Raw genomic sequence first — 20,646 nt, 5'->3', positions numbered from 1 at the left:
GGGTGGGGAGGGCACCAAGGTATGATTGTCCTGGGGCCCTTAATGTGCTGGGTCAGGCCCTGGCATATGAGTGAGGGTCATAAGCTTTACTACAGCCAGTGTATTAAGCAGCTCTGAGTGACATCCTAAACACGCATTTGAAATTACAAATAGAGCGGCAGTGTCGAGCATCCACAGGGCCACACTGAGTCGTGATCTCAGTCAGTGCGTGAGCCGCGTGTGTGTCATCTCTGACGTTCCCGGCCCGCCTACATCGCCCTCTGTCTCCCTCAGTGATAGACAGACTCTCCAGCAGCAGCAGCAGCAGCAGCTCTACGGCGGGTTGACGAGTGAGCAGTCAGTCTGTCAGCGCTACGGAGCGGAGGAGCATCACATCCGCTGCTCGTAACGCGAGTCCTCACTGGTATGGACACCGGAGGAGAGCACTGACCATCCCGGAACCATGCCTACTGTCCTCGGTGGCAAAGGGAAACTTTCCATTGTCTCTTTTTTGCTCCGATGCGCATATTCTCAGGTGAGAGGTTGAATAGAGTATGTTGTATTATTTTTTAAATGAAACCTTGATAGATGAGTAGATTGAGTGAGTCTTTGATTGTTGTTGCAACAGATAAAGAAATATTCTAAGTTACTTTTTTTTTTTTTTTTTTTTTTTTTTTACATACAGAAGCTGAAGGCAATCTGTATGAACATTCATCCTTTATTCAAATGAATGAATGAATAAAATGAGGGGATAATTCCTGCAGGGGCATTCAGGGTATTATGCTCCTTGCAATTCTTCAGTTTGCAGGTTTAATCTAATTGTTTTAAATGCTTTCTCATTTGGATAAAGTGCACAATAAGTATAGCATATAACTTCAGTAAATTACAGATACTTTAAGAATGTAACAGGTGGTGAATAGCCTGGTTGCCTTACATGCTGCTTGTTGCAGGTGTTATGATGGGTTGTGGTTTGTTTGGCCCCATGGGGGTGCATTCATCAGGGTATTGCACCAGAGCTGTGGCCTGTGATCATAGTGAGTATGAAAGTGTGAAACACATTGCACTTGATAATATTCATACTAATAGGGCTGTAAGTGCAAACTGAGGAAGCCGTTAGTTTTGTTTTTTTTTCTGCCTGTGCACCACCACAGGGAGGTAAAATACTGTCTGTCTGTGTTTATGTTTTTCATAGAGTGCCTACAGCCTCATAACTGCCTTTTGGCTGTAATAATCAGACAGTTTTCACACACACACTGTTTTCCCTCTGCAGGCTTAGAGTCCAGCAGCTCAGACACTGACCTTAGTGAGTCATGCATGCAAAAAGAGACTGTATCACACACTCACACATACACACATATACACATGCACATGCACAGACACTGCACTGCACACATATTTTCTGCTGTGAATACTTATGCTGCACAGATGGCACAGAAGACAAAGAGGAACGTAGAAGTAAGAAGTAGATCACTGAAATGATAACAAATGGAATCTATTGAGTAAAGGAGAGTAAGGAGAGTATGTCTATAAGTAGGAAGACAGTATTAATGGTAATTGTTCAGCAAATGAGGCTCATATAGAAATACAGAAATTCACAATGAAGAGTCTAAACTAATGGAGACTAATATACGGATACTATTATGTCGAATTTAGGATTCTATTATAAACACAGAACCGAGTGAAACATCCTTTTCTATGACTTTGTGCCAGTGCGTAGGCGGATTGTCTGATTTTACACACACTCAGAATGAAACACCTAAACAGAAAGCACCTACTCACAGTTCAGGAAGTGCGAGTAATGCAAAGTATTGGTCTGTTACCTTAATGCTTGAGCAACACTGTACTCAGCTTTCATGCCATAAATTTGAATTGTGACCTGAATTGTGAAGAGAGGAGAAAGATGCGGGAAGGAGAGAGCAGGGTTGCCTTAAATTAATGGAAACAGAAAGTTGCTTGCAACAGAATCAGCATCTGTCTGATCATCTGCAGCTGTGATTTCTAAGATATGAGTCACCAACAGGCATCAAGCTCCTCTCAGCTCTCACCATTACTGTGCATGTGTGCATGTGAGTGTCACAGTGAAGTGCTGCACTGAACTGCATATATTATAGCAAAAAGGCGGGAAGAATGAGTGCAGTGGTTGTTGTTTTGTTTTTTTAGTGTGTGTACGTGTCTGAGACTGAGCAAGGAGTAGTGAAACAATGAATGCATGTATGCACTGTATATGCAAGTGCATGTGCACAGGCACATTTGCTATTTAGCTTGCATCAGTGTGCACTGAATTTTTTAACTGTAATTCAGATCCTCAAACTTGGCTTTTGTGCAGAGTCAACTACAGCTGACTTCTCTTACTCCATGTGCCCTGTCCTGATGATAACTGGACACGTGAGGTGTCACCAAAACTCTAAACTTCCTTTGACTCTGTCCTCACTCATCATCACCTCTGTCCTTCTGTTCACACAGGTAACAAGAAGCCAACACAACAGCTGTGCCAAAGATATTCTGGAGGTGAGGACTTACTTTTGATTTTTTTTTAGCTACTTTAATTTTTATGGTGTTATAGTAATAGTTATAATCACAGTTTCAGTAAATGACTTTGAACCTGTCCTGTGCAGTGATGCAGCACCCATTATCAAGTCATTTTGGAAGCATTTTCTATGTTTTAAAGGATTCACATTTGATTACATATTTTGTCACATAAGTCTGTAAATTAAAAAAAAATGTTCATTGTCAGTTAATCCATTGTCTTCCAACGTCTTGTTTTTTTCTGACCAATAGTCCAAAACCCAAAGATGTTCACTTGACAATGATATAAGACAGAGAAAAGCAGCAAATCCTCCTACTGGAACAGTTAGATCCAGATCTGCCTGGAGATTTTTCCTTGACAATTGTCATAAACGATCAATCATTTAATTGACTAATCCTCTCAGCTCTACTCTCACAGATATTTTAGTCTATGCTCAGTGGTCCTGTGGTTTCTAAGCACCTTTTATGCTATATTGGAGGTTTTATAATGCAGAGGATAACTATGTACTGTCACTTGTGTGGGACGGAGAGGGACCAAAACCGAAGAGATACAGAACATGGAGTGGGATGGGAGGAAGATAGCAACACATAATGCTCCACCTGGGAGGCCTTGTTGTTGTTGGAGGAGGAAAGGAGTGGGGGCTTGTGCGTTGTGTCCTTGGTGACTGGGGAGGAAAGATAATGAAGTGAAAGGATGAACAGCGAGAGGAAATACTTGCCCTCCAGGGCTTACTGTAGAGGATGGGAAGAGAGAGGGGGAGAAGAGGAAGAGAAAACCTTTAGAGTCAGCTGTCAGTGTTCATAAAAATGTTATGAAAGCAATGAATGAAACTGAGAATGAGCTTACTCCTATTAGCGTTAAAGAAATAGTTTGACATGGTGGGAAATTTTTATTTGTTTTTTTGCTGACAGTTAGATGAGAAGATTGATACCATACTCATGTACGGCTACAGCCAGGGGACAGTTAGCTCATCTTAGCATAATGGCTTGAAACAGTAGGACACAGCTAATCTGACTGTCCAAAGTTTGAAAATACTAATTCCAAAAACTGTATCTCATTTATTTAATTTGTACAAAAATTGGAACTGTAAAAACAAAATTATATTGCTTTTTCACTGAGCCAGTCTACATTTTTCCGCTAGTTCCAATTTTATGCTAAGCGAAGTTAAGCGCCTGTCGACTGTAGCCTTATATTTAACAGACAAATATATGAGTGGTATCAATCTTCTCATTTAAGCAGAAAAAAGCATATATCCCAAAATGTTGAACTATTCCATTTGTGTTAGACCTCAACAGTTCCCTCTCTGTTACTCCACATCCTAACATGCACTCAGCCTGCCACTCATCCTCTGACATCAGAGCTGATAAAACATAACCTTTTCCAGAGTTTGCTCACTGTTTAAGCAGTCAAGCAACCTCATGCTCTCCTTCACCCAGTGATTGTTGCACACATACATACACACACACACAAACACGCACACACACACCAACTCCCGTGCTTCCACATTATGACACAGCTGAGATCACGCTGAACTGGTATATTAACGGTACAAAATCAGGCCATTTTGTCAGCATCCACATGGCCTGGTTTGTCTGTGTGACTGCAGGCAATCTAATCAGCAGAGATTATAATCAGAGCAGGAGCAAAGACAGTGTACTGTGTATCCAGGGCTCTCCCCATGTGGCTGGTTTCCTCTCAAGTGCTGTCTAGAGAAAATAAATAAGAAAGGTGGTATATTGTCATAATAGTCCAGGTGTACAATCATGTGTAATCATCCCAGACTCTACCATCTTCCTGCTGAGCGAGCAGTGGTATGTACACATGTACACAGAAAGAAGCAGTCACTGTCAGTCAACTGTAAGTGGTAATCCACCACATGTGTTTGAAATATGTTAGTTAGTAGATGAAGTAGAAGATTTATCATGTTTTAGTAAATACTGCGCTAAGAGCACACATACTTCTGCAAAGCCTGCCTAATCCACTAAATGTGTTATTTTAATAGAAAGTCACGCTTATCAGGAGATGACAGATGTGGCTTTTGGACAATACCCAAATCCTGTCCTATCCCTAATCCTAAAAAAGGAAGCTGGACCCATGGGTAGAGAGTTATGGCCATACAAATGATCATGTTGCTGTGGCACAACCTATAGGTGAAATGGTATCAACTTTTGTAGGATTATTAAACTCTCCCTCCACTCAACAATGTTTTCATGACAAAGCTGTTCTCACATTAATATGCAGAACGTGTAAAGTTTCTTTGTGCTCACCTTTAAGACAAATACCTGCAAACATGGCTTGTGACATCATAACTAGGTGTGAGCCAATCGCAGTCCAGTATGCATCTTACACAATTGTGATGTGGAAACTTGAAGCCTCCAGTGCACAAACACTGGGGATGGACTTTACAGTGAAGTAGGAGATATCTTGTGTCCAGCAGTTAAACTTCTGAAATTAACAATGTTTGCATATTCATGGATTCCAGATTTTTTTTAATGAGGGAGGAGGACAAGATGTTGACACACCAAGCATGTAATACACTAGACTAACCCATTATTGGAAAAACCATATCAGACACATATTATTTTTCAAAACAGTATTTTTATATTTTGTAAGATATGTCTGAAGCGGATCTTTAAGTTTTGGTCTGTGGTTTTTGCTGCAGTTGCACAGCGCATTCAAGGCTTGAAAAACTTTATTTTTAGTTACAGCTATTAAGAATTATCATAATGCAATGTATTGATTTTTTAAAGAAGTGATTTCCTAAAATTGCTTATTTTGTCTGAGCAATAGTCACACCATTGACTTTAGTTCATACTCTTTAAAGTGTAAAATATTCAAATCTGCAAAGTGATTTATAATGTCTACCCTTACTATGAGCTACATAATTGGCTATTGTACCCCTCAACTGTACTGTGAATTTACTGTTCCACTGGGGATTGATGATTACTTGTTATGTTCTGAGCTACTTGATGTCTTTCACGTTCATCTCTCCAGGGCTTCCTTACAAGCAACAAATGTTTTGATAAGCTATCTTACGTTTGGTTCAGTGACTGCACACCTTTGACATTGGCACCTTTGAAAAGCTCAGCAACTCTACAGTATAGTTATACTAAGATCTAACCTCCTGGAGCACAAAATCACACCAGCTCATTCTGTGTAATTTGCCGCATGTTAGTGATACAGTAGCTGCTCTAGAGGGCTAGGGTCTTTAATTTAATGATTGTGCAGAAATCTTGACATCACTGCAAAGTACACACTCACACACTAAGTATGTCATACACTATACACATATACAATACACATAAACTATATATGTGAATGTGGGTTATCATATTCACACCAAGCAAATGCACTCTCTCCCTGGTGTGCAGGAACAGTGCTGGTAACAAGAGGCAGCTGTCATGTGATGTGATGTGTTCTCTGCACTGTATGTGTGGAAATGGGAGAGATAAGTTACTTCTAAATGAGAGTATGAAATATGTTCTAATGACAGATTTAGGATACCTGTGGTTTCTGTATGTGAAGACTATCAATCACAGTGACCTCTCACAATTCACCTCTGACCCTGCCTTCTGTTCTACAGGACATGACTCAGTCCTGGCCGTCCCAGCAAGCCTTAGGGGGTGACCAGACCCAGCGAATTCTCTACAACCATAAGGTATGTGTGTATTTGCAGTTTGTCTTTAAAAATTATTCATTAGATTTTTACTCCAACTTTTTGATCTTCTTCTTCTTTCCCAAGGATGGAAAACAGTCAACTACACAACAAAGGCAAAGTATGTGTTTACTGAGTAATATGTTTGCATCTGATATGTGCAATCGTTTATAAGTGAGTACTATGTGATTTTTTAATTGTTTTTGAATATGCTCCCCTCTCCATTAGATCGGGGGGATGTTCCACTACGAATGACCCGTCACCCCCACGTGGCGCCTCACAAATCGTAAGTGAATATGAGGAAACATGATCCAGTGAAGGTCATTAAAACTGAACTATGGCTGTGGCACACACACAGACGATAAAATCAAACACAAAACTCATGTGTTCTTCTAAGCAATTTTTGTATAATTACTTACAAATCATGAACATCCTCATCTGGCTTTTACTAACAGAAAAGAACGGTAAGGGGAAAGCAGGAATATATGGTCAGTCAGCACAGCTAACAGTTTGAGTGTTTCAGGCTAAATAACATAAGAGAGGTCAAAGGTCAGTTGACATTCTTGAAAGCTGTCAGCGGAGACCGATGAGCTCCTGTTTGTTAACTCTTTACATCCTCTTTTTAATGTGAAACACATGTTCATTGGTGTAAAGCCAGATGTGTGTTTCAACATTATCACACAACCTCTGTTATGTAACACAACAGTTTTATATGTTGTGCAAAAGTTTGGGGGAAGTTTATTTCTCCACAGATATTCAGTGCTTTTTGCAATGTATTATTACTCAAAATTGATTTTGGGTTATTATTACCTACGGTTCATTTCAATTCCTGAAATGTAAAATTGGCTAAGGCTTTGGAGAATTCAGTCATCTTTGTTTTCGAAGTATAACTGGTTTGCAAGGTTTATTGGAGGTGCAGATGTACTAAATATAACTCTTTGCTTAATGTTTAGAACATTATATACAAATGATCATACTGTAGAAGAGACTGGCACAGTTTTTGTTTTAAGAAATTAAAAAGCCTAATGTCACTATCATCATACATTATTTGTTATGTTAGCCTAATGACACTATCATCATATATTATTTGTTATTTTAGCCTAATGACACTATCATCATACATTATTTGTTATGTTAGCCTAATGACACTATCATCAAACATTATTTGTTATTTTAATGTGGTGGTTGATAATGATAAAAAGGACGCTGTCAAGACAAGCTAAATGAGTCTAATCGAATAAATCTACAATAGGATGTCATTTTCTGACCATTTGTTTGTTTACAGGATGCTTGCTGATGACCTGAAGCTGAGCAGTGATGAAGATGACACCCAAAGGGTAGGTGACCTCTCTGCATCTTTTGGTGAAAGCAGGAAAACAGATGACTATCCTTTATGGCAATTTGTAGATAATGTTGCATGATGTTATTGGTTCCTTAATTAGTAGTTTTAACCTCAGCTGAACACATCTTAATGACAGACAGACGGAGAGCGTGTGAGTGTGAGAAAGAGAAAGTGTAGGGTAAATCAACACAGGGACTATGACTGTAGTGTTTGGCAACTCATGCTGATAAGAGTTTCTCTAGGAGCACACACACACACAAACACAAACATGCTGGTTATTTGCTACTGATTATAGTAAGATGTCAAGCAGCAGACAAATCAACTATAAGAGTAAGTTGTTCACTGAGCTGCTGCTGAGGATGATACGTTTCTGTTATTTTTGTTTTGTGCCCCTGAAGGCGACTGATGAGTCAGCAACCTGGGATGGACACAGGTAATTTAATACATCTAGTGCTCATATTGTGTATATGGGCTTTGAGTGTTTTTGCATGTTTGTTTGTGTGTATACAAATGTCTTAGCTGTGTTTGCCATGAATAACTACAGTTTGTCTGACTCTAAGTGTGTGTGTGTGTGTGTGTGTGTGTGTGTGTGTGTGTGTGTGTGTTCCACTTGGCTGTGTACGTATGCTGACCCCTCTCTGGTGTTTGTGTGTGCTGACTGACAGCCTGTCAGCACAGCGAGCGCACACACATAGCAGGCGGGTGAGACATTCCAGCTCAGACTCCTCAGGCTCAGACTCCACTGCTGAATCGGTGAGCAGTAGTTTTCATTCCAGGAGCTCCAGCCCAGAAGCTCACCCAGATCCTGCATCGCCTGCCAACACTCAGCCCCCGCGTGACAACAAGGAGGTACCAATTCTGAGCCACTACTTCCTCCTCTGCTTTATGTCTGACCTGTCCATGTCTGACATGTCTGTGTCTTCCTTTGGTTGTGCGCCTGCCGGGTGAATCCTCCTCAAGGAGTGGTGGCCTCAAGGCAGTTGGCGGCAGGTGTTGGGAGGGACAGAGGAATAAGGAATGCATGTGATTTGGAGAGGAGGATGGGTGGGGGATGAGGGCAAGAGGTAGCTTTGGGAATTAGTACCTAGGTGTCATGTCAACCAGCTGAGTATTAAAGAGGAAAGCCCTCATGAGGTGGGAGTCATCAAGACTGGAGCCTCCGTCTAATAGACTTCCCTTCCCTTTTAAAACATGGGAGAATGTGGACTACTATTTTATTATCTCAAATAAATATTGAATATGTAACTTAGAGCTCAGGTGTAGAGCATGGTATGTATGATGGACTCCACAAGGAATGGGGCATTGTGGGGGTTGGTTTGAGACTGGTGCTATGTGGGGAATGAAGGGGAAACCTGCTCCTCTTTTATGAATGGAAGGGCCTGTACACTGCATTACTAAACATGCATTACATTGGGCCCCTATAGAGAAGGAGGGAGTGGAGTTTGTGTTTGGGGGTGGGGATGGGGATGGGCATGTGGGGTGGTGGTTGGTGTACACCATGTGTTTTTCATTTACAAGGAGTGTTTGAGTGTCTCCCAAGAAAGAGATGGGGGTTGGATTTGTGGAAGCAGCAAATCCAGAGTTCCAGGTAGGAAGAAGGAGGGAGAGAGAGAGGGAGGGACAGAAAAGAAGGAGGGAGGGCAGCTGAGACGGTACAAGAGATGCAGTGTCTTCTCTGGAAAGAGGGCGAGGGATGTGGGGCGGGGGGCTCACTGTTTGACTTGAGGAGTGGAGGTTTAATTTAGCTCTGGTCAGCTAAGAGGGAAAAAGAGAACGCGAGACAGAGAAAGAGGGAGTAGGAAGGAAGCTCGCTCTGCAGCTGTAAGTATCCTCTTCGTTGTTTTAATTTAAGTAGAAACTCCTCTCTCTCTCTCGCTCTCTCTCTCACTCTCTCTCTCTCTTGCTCTCTCTCTCACTCTCTCGCTGTCTGTCTGTCTCTCTCTCTCACTCTCTCTCTCTCGTGGTCTTCTAATTCTTATGGTTAGCAGGCCAGTTGTTGAGCAAACATTAAGTGAGTCATTTGGCATAATTGGATGGGGGTTGCGCTACTGTAAGCACAGATGTGGACTATAGCAACAGGAGTCAGACCATATAGTAAGTAGGCTGCTGGAATGTTGGAATTTTTATAGAACTAACATTTTTTAGACATGAGTCATAATCCAGATTTGCCATTTGAAGAATAGTTTTTAGAGCAGCTGACTCGGTGAGGTATCTGTAATATGAAGTGAATATAGTGCATTTTAAGTGGTTCTATTGGAATGTGCATATGTTGTGGTATGTACACAATTGTTTGAGATATGTGTCATTCCTCACATAGTTAAATATAACAGTGCATTATGTGCTTAGTCCTATTTCTCAGCCAGGACTGGATGTGAATGAATGTCTAAGTGTAAAGCTCTCAGAACTTTTTGAAATTCATTTAAAATTAATCCAGTTTAATGGATTAATACCTGTCACGTGTCTCTGTGCTTCCCTCAGACCAATCACCCCTCTGCTGCCCAGTGGCAGTTGGATAAGTGGCTGAAGAAGTCCCGGAAAAAAACTGCCATCAGTGAGCATTATCCAGCCCAGAGCAATCCAGGACGCCTGCCCTCTCCACACACCCAGCGGGCCCCATCTCCAGCTAGGTGCTGGGACAGCAATCAAGAATACAGCCCGAGCCAAAGCCCTATTCCCAGCCCACAGTTCAATTACAGCCACAACAGTAGCCCCTTACCGAGCCCCGGGTACAGCTTCTGCCCCAGCCCAAGCCCATTCCCCAGCACCTGTCCAAGTCCTAGCCCTAGTCCAAGGCACAGTTCGATCCCCAGTCCAGTACCAAGTGTTTGCCCAAGTCCGTGTGGGAGCCCGAGAGCTAGCCGTAGCCCTAGCCCTATACCTCTAGGTAGAGATCCTCCCAGAAGCCCAAGTCCCAGCTTGCCTCCTTCCAGGGTCCGTCACTACCCCGAGGTTCAGAGTCATCATCAGCTGAACCAAACGCAACCTAGCGCAACAACCACTCCCCACAGGACGAAAAGTAGGTCATGGTTTGCTACGTTGCCTAACACTGATTCCAAGAGCAAGCCCACAAATAGTACACAGCCTAAGTCTAGACCTGCACAGAACCACGACCAAAGCCAAAATAAATCCAAGGCCCCTGCAGTTTTGGACTCTAACGATAGTCAAAGCCACAAATCTAGATCTAAGCCTAATTTTCATCCAAGCTCTAAACAACTTGTTGAGCCTCCCAAAGCCAAACAGACGCATTTTGGGCAAAATAGTTTTTCGAGCAACTCTAAACACAAGAACCGGCCTACAGTTCAACCTAGATCACAACATAGTCCCACAAGAGCAAAGAATTTAGCTCCCAGTAGTCGAACTGGTCACAGTTCTCATTCCCAATCCACCTCTAAAGCTGTCAGTTATTCTAATACTGGGTCGAACTTTAGATCCAGTCCTAGCCTAAAACCTAAGGCTACAGTCCCAGCTCCTGTGCATGGTATTCAAAGCAAAACAACACAGAAGAAACCCCAGTCCAAGGAACGGGAGGTAGACCATAGAGAAGCTAATCTAACCCAAGCAGAGGGGAGAAAACACGAGAGAAAAGAGGACAGACATAAGCAAGTCGAACAAGGGAAACAGGAGAGAAAGGAAGACAGGAGGCTGGCGGAGGAGCAGCTACTGAGACGTCCGTGGATCCAGAGTTCAGAAGACGAGGACGAGGAAGAGGAGGAAGGAGCAAAGGAGAGGCAGAGGAGGAGAGAGGAGACAGAAAGAGCGGAAAACAGAAGAAGAAGGGAGCAGCAACATAGACACGAATGGCAAACAGTCCAGGCCAAACACAGACTGCCTACCAGCATCGAGCGACACCACCCTCAAGACAACTCACAACACCCAGGCAGGACAAACAAGGGAGGGAGAAGTGAAAAGGAGAGGCCATCACACCCAGACCCTTCACCCACTCCTTCACGTACCTTGACTCATCCACCATCTTCCTCATCCTCTGCCTCTTCCTCTTCAAATTCAGATTCAGAATCTGAATATCAAGCCCAAATCACCAAAGTTCCTGCAGATTCTACCTCCCACAATAGACTCACCCAGAGAGGCCAACGAGGCCCAGGCAGAACTGACACCAACAGACCGAAGGTGGTGCACCCAAGTGGACCCACCTCAAGTAACCCAAGTGAGGGACAGCAGAGTGAGGGGAAGCAGAAACTTTACACCCTGGTCCCATTTGGGCGAGGTGACAAGGCCACAGCGTCCCATCAGCGCGGGCTGAGAAATCTAGTGGTACAGATAGACCTCTGTCTTCTCAAAAGGGTCCCGGACAGCACTACTAATTCCCCTGTTAAGAAACCTTCCTCTTCATCCACCAAGGACAAGCAAACAGAGGCTATGAAACACCTATTTATGCCAGACACTGAGACGAAAGACGGCAAAAGGAAACGCAAGGTAGACAAAATGAATATTTTGTTTTCTTCTCGTTTAAATGTGATGTGTGTGTTCTTCAATCCATGCTCTTATGTATGTTTCTGTGTCTGTTTGTGTGCATATGTATGAACAGCTGGAGAATGGTGTGTCACACAAAGAAAGCAAGAGGAGTATTCCTTATACGAATGACCTCTCAGGCCACACAGAGTCTTCATTTCAAGCTGAGCACAACTTTTCGAGCGTGACCACACACAATGGGTAAGAAGACATGCAATGTTCATTTCCTTCATATATGCACAATCATATTGTATGCACAAATATGTCTATTTCTTTGTTTGTGCTTGCAGGTACTTGGTGGAGTACTTGGATAGTAAGAGGCCATTGTCACCCCTGTCTCCACTGTCAGACAGCCCTGAGTCCAACAAGCTGTCCACCAAAACAAAGAAAGCTGAGGTGCATCACATTCACAATCATAAGAACAAAGACAAGAATAGAGATTCTGCTGTAAAGGTAATACCAAAATATATGAGTGTACTCTATCCCGCCTTTTTACTTGCCACCTTTTGGTTTATTTCTGCTCTTTTTGACCTGTACACTCAGCCTAAGATGGAGGTGGAATGTGTAAAAGTGTCAGGACAGCCCCAGCCACCGTCTGAGTCCTGGGGCCCTGCAGGACACAGGGGGACCATGCCAAACCATGAAACGTGAGCAATCATACATCACATAGTGAATCACTGCACAGCCCACACTGTTTGTTGCTGGACATATAAACAGAGACATGGGTACTGTGACATGCTGATGACATGAAACACTGACTGTACTGTCCTTTCTTTTTCAATCCTTTTAGTACCCACCATGCTGAGTACTACTTACATGAAGCCAAAAGGATGAAGCATCGTGCAGATGCAATGGTGAGTCTGTGATCTTTGACAAAAGTTGTTAATAGTGACAAAAAATTGAGATTTTAGGGACACACAATTGTTGGCTTACATGAGACTTTGATACAGTGCATTCGGAAAGTGTTCACACCCCTTTACTTCCCCCACATTTTGTTATGTTACAGCCTTATTCCAAAATGGATTAATTTCCCTTTTTTCTTATGGGGTATTATTTTTTCTCATAATACCCCATAATGACAAAGCGAAAAAGGTTTTTTAGAATTTTTTGTAAAAACAAAAAACTGAAATATCACATGTACATAAGTATTCACACCCTTTTCTATGACACTCAAAATTGAGCTCAGGTGCATCCTGTTTCCACTGATCATCCTTGAGATGTTTCTACAACTTGAATGGAGTCCACCTGTAGTAAATTCAATTGATTGGACATGATTTGGAAAGGCACACACCTGTCTATATAAGATCCCACTGTTGACAGTGCATGTCAGAGCAGAAACCAAGCCATGAAGTCAAAGGAATTGTCTGTAGACCTCAGAGACAGGGGTGTATCGAGGCACAGATCTGGGGAAGGGTTCAAAAAAATTTCTCCAGCATTGAAGGTCCCGAAGAGCACAGTGGTCTCCATCATTCATAAGTGGAAGAAGTTTGGAACCACCAGGACTCTTCCTAGAGCTGGCCGCCCAGCCAAACTGAGCAATTGGGGGAGAAGGGCCTTGGTCAAGGACGTGACCAAGAACCCGATGGTCACTCTGACAGAGCTCCAGCGTTCCTCTGTGGAGATGAGAGAACCTTCCAGAAGAACAACCATCTCTGCAGCACTCCATCAATCAGGCCTTTATAATAGAGTGGCCAGACGGAAGCCCCTACTCAGTAAAAAGGCACATGACAGCCCACTTGGAGTTTGCCATAAGGCACCTAAAGGGCTCTCAGACCATGAGAAACAAGGTTCCTGTGGTCTGATGAAACCAAGATTTAACTCTTTGGCCTGAATGCCAAGTGTCATGTCTGGAGGAAACCAGGCACCTCTCATCACCTGGCTAATACCATCCCTACGGTGAAGCATGGTGGTGGCAGCATCATGCTGTGGGGATGTTTTTCAGTAGCAGGAACTGGGAGACTAGTCAGGATTGAGGGAAAGATGAACAGAGCTAAGTACAGAGAGATCCTTGATGAAAACCTGCTCCAGAGGGCTCAGGACCTCAGACTGGGGCGAAGGTTTGCCTTCCAACAGGACAACGACCCTAAGCACACAGCCAAGACAATGAAGACAATGAGTGGCTTCAGGACTGTGAATGTCATTGAGTGGCCCAGCCAGAGCCCAGATTTGAACCTGATTGAACATCTCTGGAAAGAGCTGAAAATAGCTGTGCAGAAACACTCCCCATCTAACCTGACAGAGCTTGAGAGGATCTGTATAGAAGAATGGGAGAAATACCCCAAATACAGGTGTGCCAAGCTTGTAGCTTCATTCTCAAGAAGACTTGAGGCTGTAATCACTGCCAAGGATGCCTCAACTAAGCACTGAGTGAAAGGGTGTGAATACATGTGATATTTCAGTTTTTTTTATTTTTAATAAATTTGCAAAAAATTCTAAAACCTTTTTCATTTTGTCATTATGGGTTATTGTGTGTAGATTGAAGGGGGGGGGAGAATGTAATCCATTTTGGAGTAAGGCTGTAACATAACAAAATGTGGGGAAAGTGAAGGGGTGTGAATACTTTCCGCATGCACTGTACCTGTTTAAAACTGTATTCATATTACGCATGTGATTCCAGAGATGATTCAGTCGCATGTTCAGAACTCAACATAGAACAGAAAAATCATAGAATAAAGCAGGTTGTATCTTTAAAAGGTATTATCTTGGACTTTGAGTTAATATACATTGAAAGAAGAAGAGGAGAGTGAATCCACAAAATTATTAGAAAACACCTGCGACAGACCTAGGCTAACTGTTTCTCCATGTCCATTTTTGTATTATTGCAGATTTTCTATATTCTTATTCCAACATATCTCATGTGCAGACCCAAACAACAATAAACTGATCTAACAAGTATTGACCTTGTATCTAAAGCCTACTATATTCCTCTGTGCTGTAGACTTCAGCTTTTGTTCTAAAAACTCTAAAAAGCACATCAGTGGTCACTGTTACACTGGCTGTTACGAAGAGTTTGGGCATACTAATTTGTTTAGAAATGTCTCCAAAGAGCAATAACGACATTCACGTTTTCAGTCTCTGGAGAGTAGTTTTGTGTAAGGCATAACTACATGCAGAGGAACACAGTTCTGTTTGCAAAGCTTAGCTGGCTCGTTTTGCTACATATCACAGCCTCTTGACTTACTAAACTGTACATTTCTCAAAATACTTCATCAGGCTTTGCATACACAAACAATGCTTAAAGTAGCTCAAATCATTGTTGTTGTGGATCTCCACATGATATTTGTTGACAATAAGAAGAATACAGAAACTTGTGAGTCATTTCTTTTAAACTATGCTAATCTCTACAAACTTTTTTGAGTATATTGATCTGAAATTTTCCAACTAACTCCCACTTGTTAAAAGACAAGCATGTTTCCAAAATGTATTTATTTAATCTTTTCTACTACTTCATTATTGTCTTCCATCTTTGCCCATGTTGGATGTCTGTTTTCTAGGTGGACAAGCTTGGAAAGGCTGTGAATTACATTGATGCTGCTCTCTCTTTCATGGAATGTGGGAAGGCAATGGAGGAAGGGCCACTTGAGGCAAAGTCTCCCTATACAATGTACTCAGAGACTGTGGAGCTTATAAGGTGAATTACACATTCAAAGCACAAGGAAAACATACTAATACATCCACACGTGTATCTACATGAACTGCAGCTCCACCGTTAATAGTCCTGTGTCTTAAGGTACGCAATGAGGCTAAAGAGCCACTCCGGCCCTGGGGCCAGACAGGAAGACAAACAGCTGGCCGTTCTGTGGTGCGTATGTCATCTCCTATGTTTATGCCACATCTATCATCACACTGAAGGACCTGCATTTTGAGGATGATTTGTGGTGCGTCTGAGTCTCTTTTACTTGAACTTGTGTGTATCCACAGTTTCCGATGCCTTGCCCTCCTTTACTGGCAGATGTTTCGTTTAAAGAAGGACCACGCATTAAAATACTCAAAAGTACTGCTGGACTATTTTAAGGTATATATGAGAACAACAAACTTGGTTTTTCATGTACATGGAGACATAGTTACAAACATTGGATAAGACTTTTTTTTCAATTTCTAGAAAGTGTTTGGTTGAATGTAAACATCTGGATTTGGTTGACTTTTAGCTTTGCTTTTGGTACCATTACAGAGTTCCCCCAAAGTGCCTATAACGCCACCCGGTTGGAATGACACTGAGAAGTAGGTGGATAGTATATTTGTATTACAGGCTCTCTCATTCACATTCATTCCCGTCGCGGAACCTGGATTGAACACCATCGCTTTGTTGTATGTGTTTCTATTCCCAGGGATATCGGAGGACCCCCTTCTTCGCTCTCACCCAATGCCAAACACCTCAGACGAGGTTCACATGGAGGCACCACCTCTCCCTCTCTTATAAGCATTCCCCAACGTATCCACCAGATGGCAGCAAACCACTTGAACATTACCAATAGTGTGCTGTACAGCTATGAGTACTGGGAGGTGGCAGACAACCTTGCAAAGGAGAGTAAAGGTAAGGAAGTGGGAAGGTCCTCGAAGCCACACACGTGTTAACTAATTTACAAATGCAATTAAACAACATTATCAAATGTATATCTGTTTTAACACTGCTGACAAACACAAGTTTTAAGAGCACTGTCTTTCTTTCTCAATAGAGTTCTTCAACTACTTGAATACTTTGTCTGGGCCACTGACGCTTCACAGTAGCATTGCTCATGCAGTCCAGTACACCAGACAAGCTCTCCAGTGGATCCGCATTAGTGCCAAACTTAACTAAATGTCCACTAGATCTCCAGGCTTCACTTAGAAGAGACAAAGCCCTAGATCATTTCTATGCAGCTGACAGGACAGCACTGATACCTACTATGCTGCGTGAAATGCAGATAGATGAAATCCTTTGGAGCCTCACATCTGTCATCCTTATAGGATTGTGGGGTGCTCGCCTCCAGAGTCTTACTGTGTGCAAAGCCTTCTGAACCCCGACCCTGCCTATATGGTCATTTTATCAACAAAAATGGAGCGATCTTTGGACTTCTCACAGATGAACCACATGTACCTTCTTCCTCATCCACCACTGGATTAAACTGAAGAGTTGCATGCGCATTGGGTTTCAAGTTATCATTTGCCAAATGTCCCATGGTGAGAGAAATACAACTCACATACATGGACAGCCTTTTTCATACTTTTGGAAACAATCATTATCCAGTGGACTGTTTCACTGGGGCCAATAGAGGAGAAAATGCTGCAAGACTGACCAATCCTGTACCACTTTCTCCAAAGTTGAAAGTTCGTCTGCATTTTTTTCTAATGAAGGTTTTTATTACTTAAATTTTAGATCTCTAATATTTTCACTTTTATGTTTTTTACTGTGCAATATTTGATGGATTATCTGTTTTTAGAAAAAAGGAAAAGAGAGAATAAATTGTTGAGTGCGTCTAGCTGCCAACTTTCAAGGTCCCTTTTTTGTCCTTGTCTTGAGTGTGGGATTGTGTGATTGAATATGAAGTAAGTCAAAGAGGTAAGAAGTCTTCCACATAAATGTGCTCTCTTCAATCTGTTCAAGAGTTTTTCTGTTTGCTCCAGCTTGTATTAAAGTGCATTTCATACCAAGTAGCACAAACCAACAGAAATCACATCCAAAGATGAAGCCATAATTCTATATGGCATGACAAGTGTCACAGGAAACCTAACATCACTATCAACCTTGTATAACCAGTTTTGGTCATGCTTATGTTTTAACTTTAACTTGAACAGCAACTGAAGGATTAAAATTTGTCTGTGGGTTTAAAATGTTTTAAACTCTTAAACCATCTGCCTGGATGCTGGTTATCAGACTAACAAAGGTGTTTTACCTTGTGAAAGGGTGACATTTTCCAAATATAGGTGTACACCGTCTACTGTCACATTCGTCTTCACCACCTGCACAATGCACAACCTTCTCCTTGAAATTTAAACCACATTTACATTGAAATATTCTTTCTTAAATAAGAGTATAAAATGGACATCATGAGCAGCCATGCAATACACCTACAGTACAATACTGCAGGATACTATGCAATCACTGTGGGAAAAGATTATACAGTAGACTGGTGTCCAACTATAATCACTCGTCAATTCTGGTGAATAGTCAGCATGTGTTTTTTATTTCTTTTTTATTTCATTATATTAATCATAATTTTGTTGGCACAGTACTTTTTATATCAACCATGTGTTAATGTGTTGTCTTGGAGAGGAAGAGGATTTGATGGTTCTTTCTCCCCTTATCTGGCTTCTCATGCAGTCACACATAAACACAGACACATCACTTCAGAGGACATTACATTTATTTACATTCATTTCATGGAGACTAATCCTAAACCTAACCTTACCCTAAACTTATTAATATAAAATGAAATAATTTACGTTATGGGAACTTATTTGTCATCGCCTAACAACGTGACTGTGTGCAGACTTATGTCCCCACAACATGAGTAATAACGCTGTGCACACACATACACATACACACACACACACACACACACACACACTTCAGACTCTCCATCACTGCAACTACTTCCAGCTGCACCTACACAGAAGTCGCGCATGAAACTTCAGCATCCGATGTCTGGTTACCATAGCAACAGAGAACAACCAATAAGGGGACTCTTCGGGACACGACAAGCCTAAGGTCAACAGCATCCTACTTTCTTTTCTTTTTTTTATTTTGTGAAAGCTAATCCAGAGCCTGATCACACATTTCTCTCGTTCCTTTGGACTGTAACCTACTTTGTGCCATATGAGGGGGCAGTCAAGGATATCAATCAACCTCTTCATGCCCTCGGAAATCAGATAGATCACGTGTCACATCACATAACAGTTGCACCATGTTACTGTGCTTTCTGTTTTCCTGCTGGCTCATTATTCATCTGACCTTATTTCACTGCACCATTATAATTTAATCCATGCTCTGAGTTGAAATGAGCACAAGACTTTTTTCTCCCCCCTTAATACTTACAGATTATTATAGTGTGTCGGACCATGCGCACAGCGTGCCGTCGTCACCCTGCGTCACTCATGGCCATAGTGCATTATGTGCCGGGCCATGTGAGGACAACTCTGAACCAGACAGCAGACACCAGGGAAAAAAACAGACTGCTTCATCGACTGTCTAGTGTAGGGAAGCGGGCTGAGTGAAGACGTGCTGATTAAAACCAGAGAGGCAGTTGTTTCCACTCTGAGTGTGTGATAATAACCAACAGGCTCAGTGAAGTCAAACGTGCTTCACACCAACAGTTCACATGTTCGTATCGTGTCCACACACTATACTGAGTAAATAGGTGTGAAAGTTTCACGGTTGCACCTTTAGGAGCTGTGTTTCAGGTGACATGCATCGGTTCCCCGCACAGTGGCAGCACCACAACACAACTTGAAGCTAAAAACATGAAGCTCGGGGATGAGTTGGGTGAAGCTACATAAAAAACTACAAGAAAAACGGAAGTTGAGACGTGTCAGTTTTTTCAAAATAAGTACAAACATATACAAACATATACAAACATAAGCTCCTTTTCATTGGTTTATTTTTATTATTAAGTATTAGTTTGCGTGCTGTAACGTGGCTGGCGTAGATGGAGAAGGTTAGCAGCATGAGCCTTGTTAGCAGGGACCCGGCATGTTTTTTTTTCTCGTAGGACGCCGAAGTCATGACCCGCCCACCTCTTCCCCTGATTGGCTAGTACTCGTTGCCTTCGTCTTTGGGATTGGGTATGAGGGGTGGGATTGGTTAATGTTAGAGTATGAATATCAGGATAAGCCAATCATAGGAAGAGTAGGGCGGGAAAAAAAATCACCCCGGGAACAGCTGATTAGCTCAGACACAGTGAATGAGATGAGCGTTTCTGCATTGCCACTTTATTCTACAACACTAAACGTCGACCATACAATGACACGTCTCCGCAGGAGTATATTCACTTGTCACACATGAAAATAGTAACATAGACAACATAGCCTGCACCAAACTCGTTACTGATGAAAGGATTTTCCTTAACATCAGTCAGAGTAGCAACAACAGCAGTGTATGCAGCTTCTTCTACTCTGGTGCATCACAACGAAACAAAAGGAGGCACCACCCTGTGGCGTTATGTGGCACTGCAGTAATACCACATAGACCATAGGGGATTCCAGCAATACCGGAGGCTGGAGTTTCAGGGTCGCATTTCTAGGACCCTCCGTTTTACGAATTAACCTTATAAGTAGTTAGACAAAAGTAGTATTCGAGTGAAATAAACCTTTAAAACTAGGATCCTAGACATACGATCCTGAAACTGCAGCCTCCAATATTGCAATAACATAGTACTGGGGGCCATTTACTATACTCTAGTCTCGTTGTTATGATGAGATTAAATAGACACTAAAATTATTTATGTACTTTTTAAAGGGAGGAATAGTCCTGAAAAAGATGTCAACATAAATGTATTGGTACTGCGTTTCTCTGACAAATCTTTCCAGAATTTCTCAGTTTGCACTTTATGAATAAATGTCCATCTATGCAAGTTTCTGCATCACCATACATGCAATCTGTTCTGGCATCAAGTACTGTTGTCCAAATTGTATCACTAAATGTCGTGTTTTGTGAAATGTGTTCCTTACTTTTGTGTTTGACACCTCAGTGCCACCTTA

General features: G+C 42.1%; 1 protein-coding gene across 1 annotated transcript; it reads left to right on the top strand.

Moving 5' to 3' along the window:
- The first annotated feature begins 432 nt into the window (after nt 1–432).
- aff3 (AF4/FMR2 family, member 3) lies at nt 433–16,802 on the top strand. Its single transcript, XM_053328957.1, has 19 exons — nt 433–514; nt 2,443–2,487; nt 6,090–6,164; nt 6,249–6,282; nt 6,390–6,447; nt 7,447–7,498; nt 7,902–7,936; nt 8,169–8,352; nt 9,982–11,934; nt 12,047–12,171; nt 12,261–12,423; nt 12,514–12,617; nt 12,761–12,824; nt 15,465–15,601; nt 15,701–15,772; nt 15,892–15,985; nt 16,142–16,191; nt 16,299–16,504; nt 16,647–16,802. Exons 1-19 carry the CDS (start codon nt 443–445, stop codon nt 16,766–16,768), a joined length of 3,645 nt encoding a protein of 1,214 aa, XP_053184932.1. The 5' UTR covers nt 433–442; the 3' UTR covers nt 16,769–16,802.
- Nucleotides 16,803–20,646: the final 3,844 nt, after the last annotated feature.

Source organism: Scomber japonicus, chromosome 11 (assembly GCF_027409825.1).
Source record: "Scomber japonicus isolate fScoJap1 chromosome 11, fScoJap1.pri, whole genome shotgun sequence".
NCBI classification, from domain to species: domain Eukaryota; kingdom Metazoa; phylum Chordata; class Actinopteri; order Scombriformes; family Scombridae; genus Scomber; species Scomber japonicus.
Note: the sequence above shows the minus strand (reverse complement) of the source record. Positions and strands in the feature narration are given on the sequence as shown.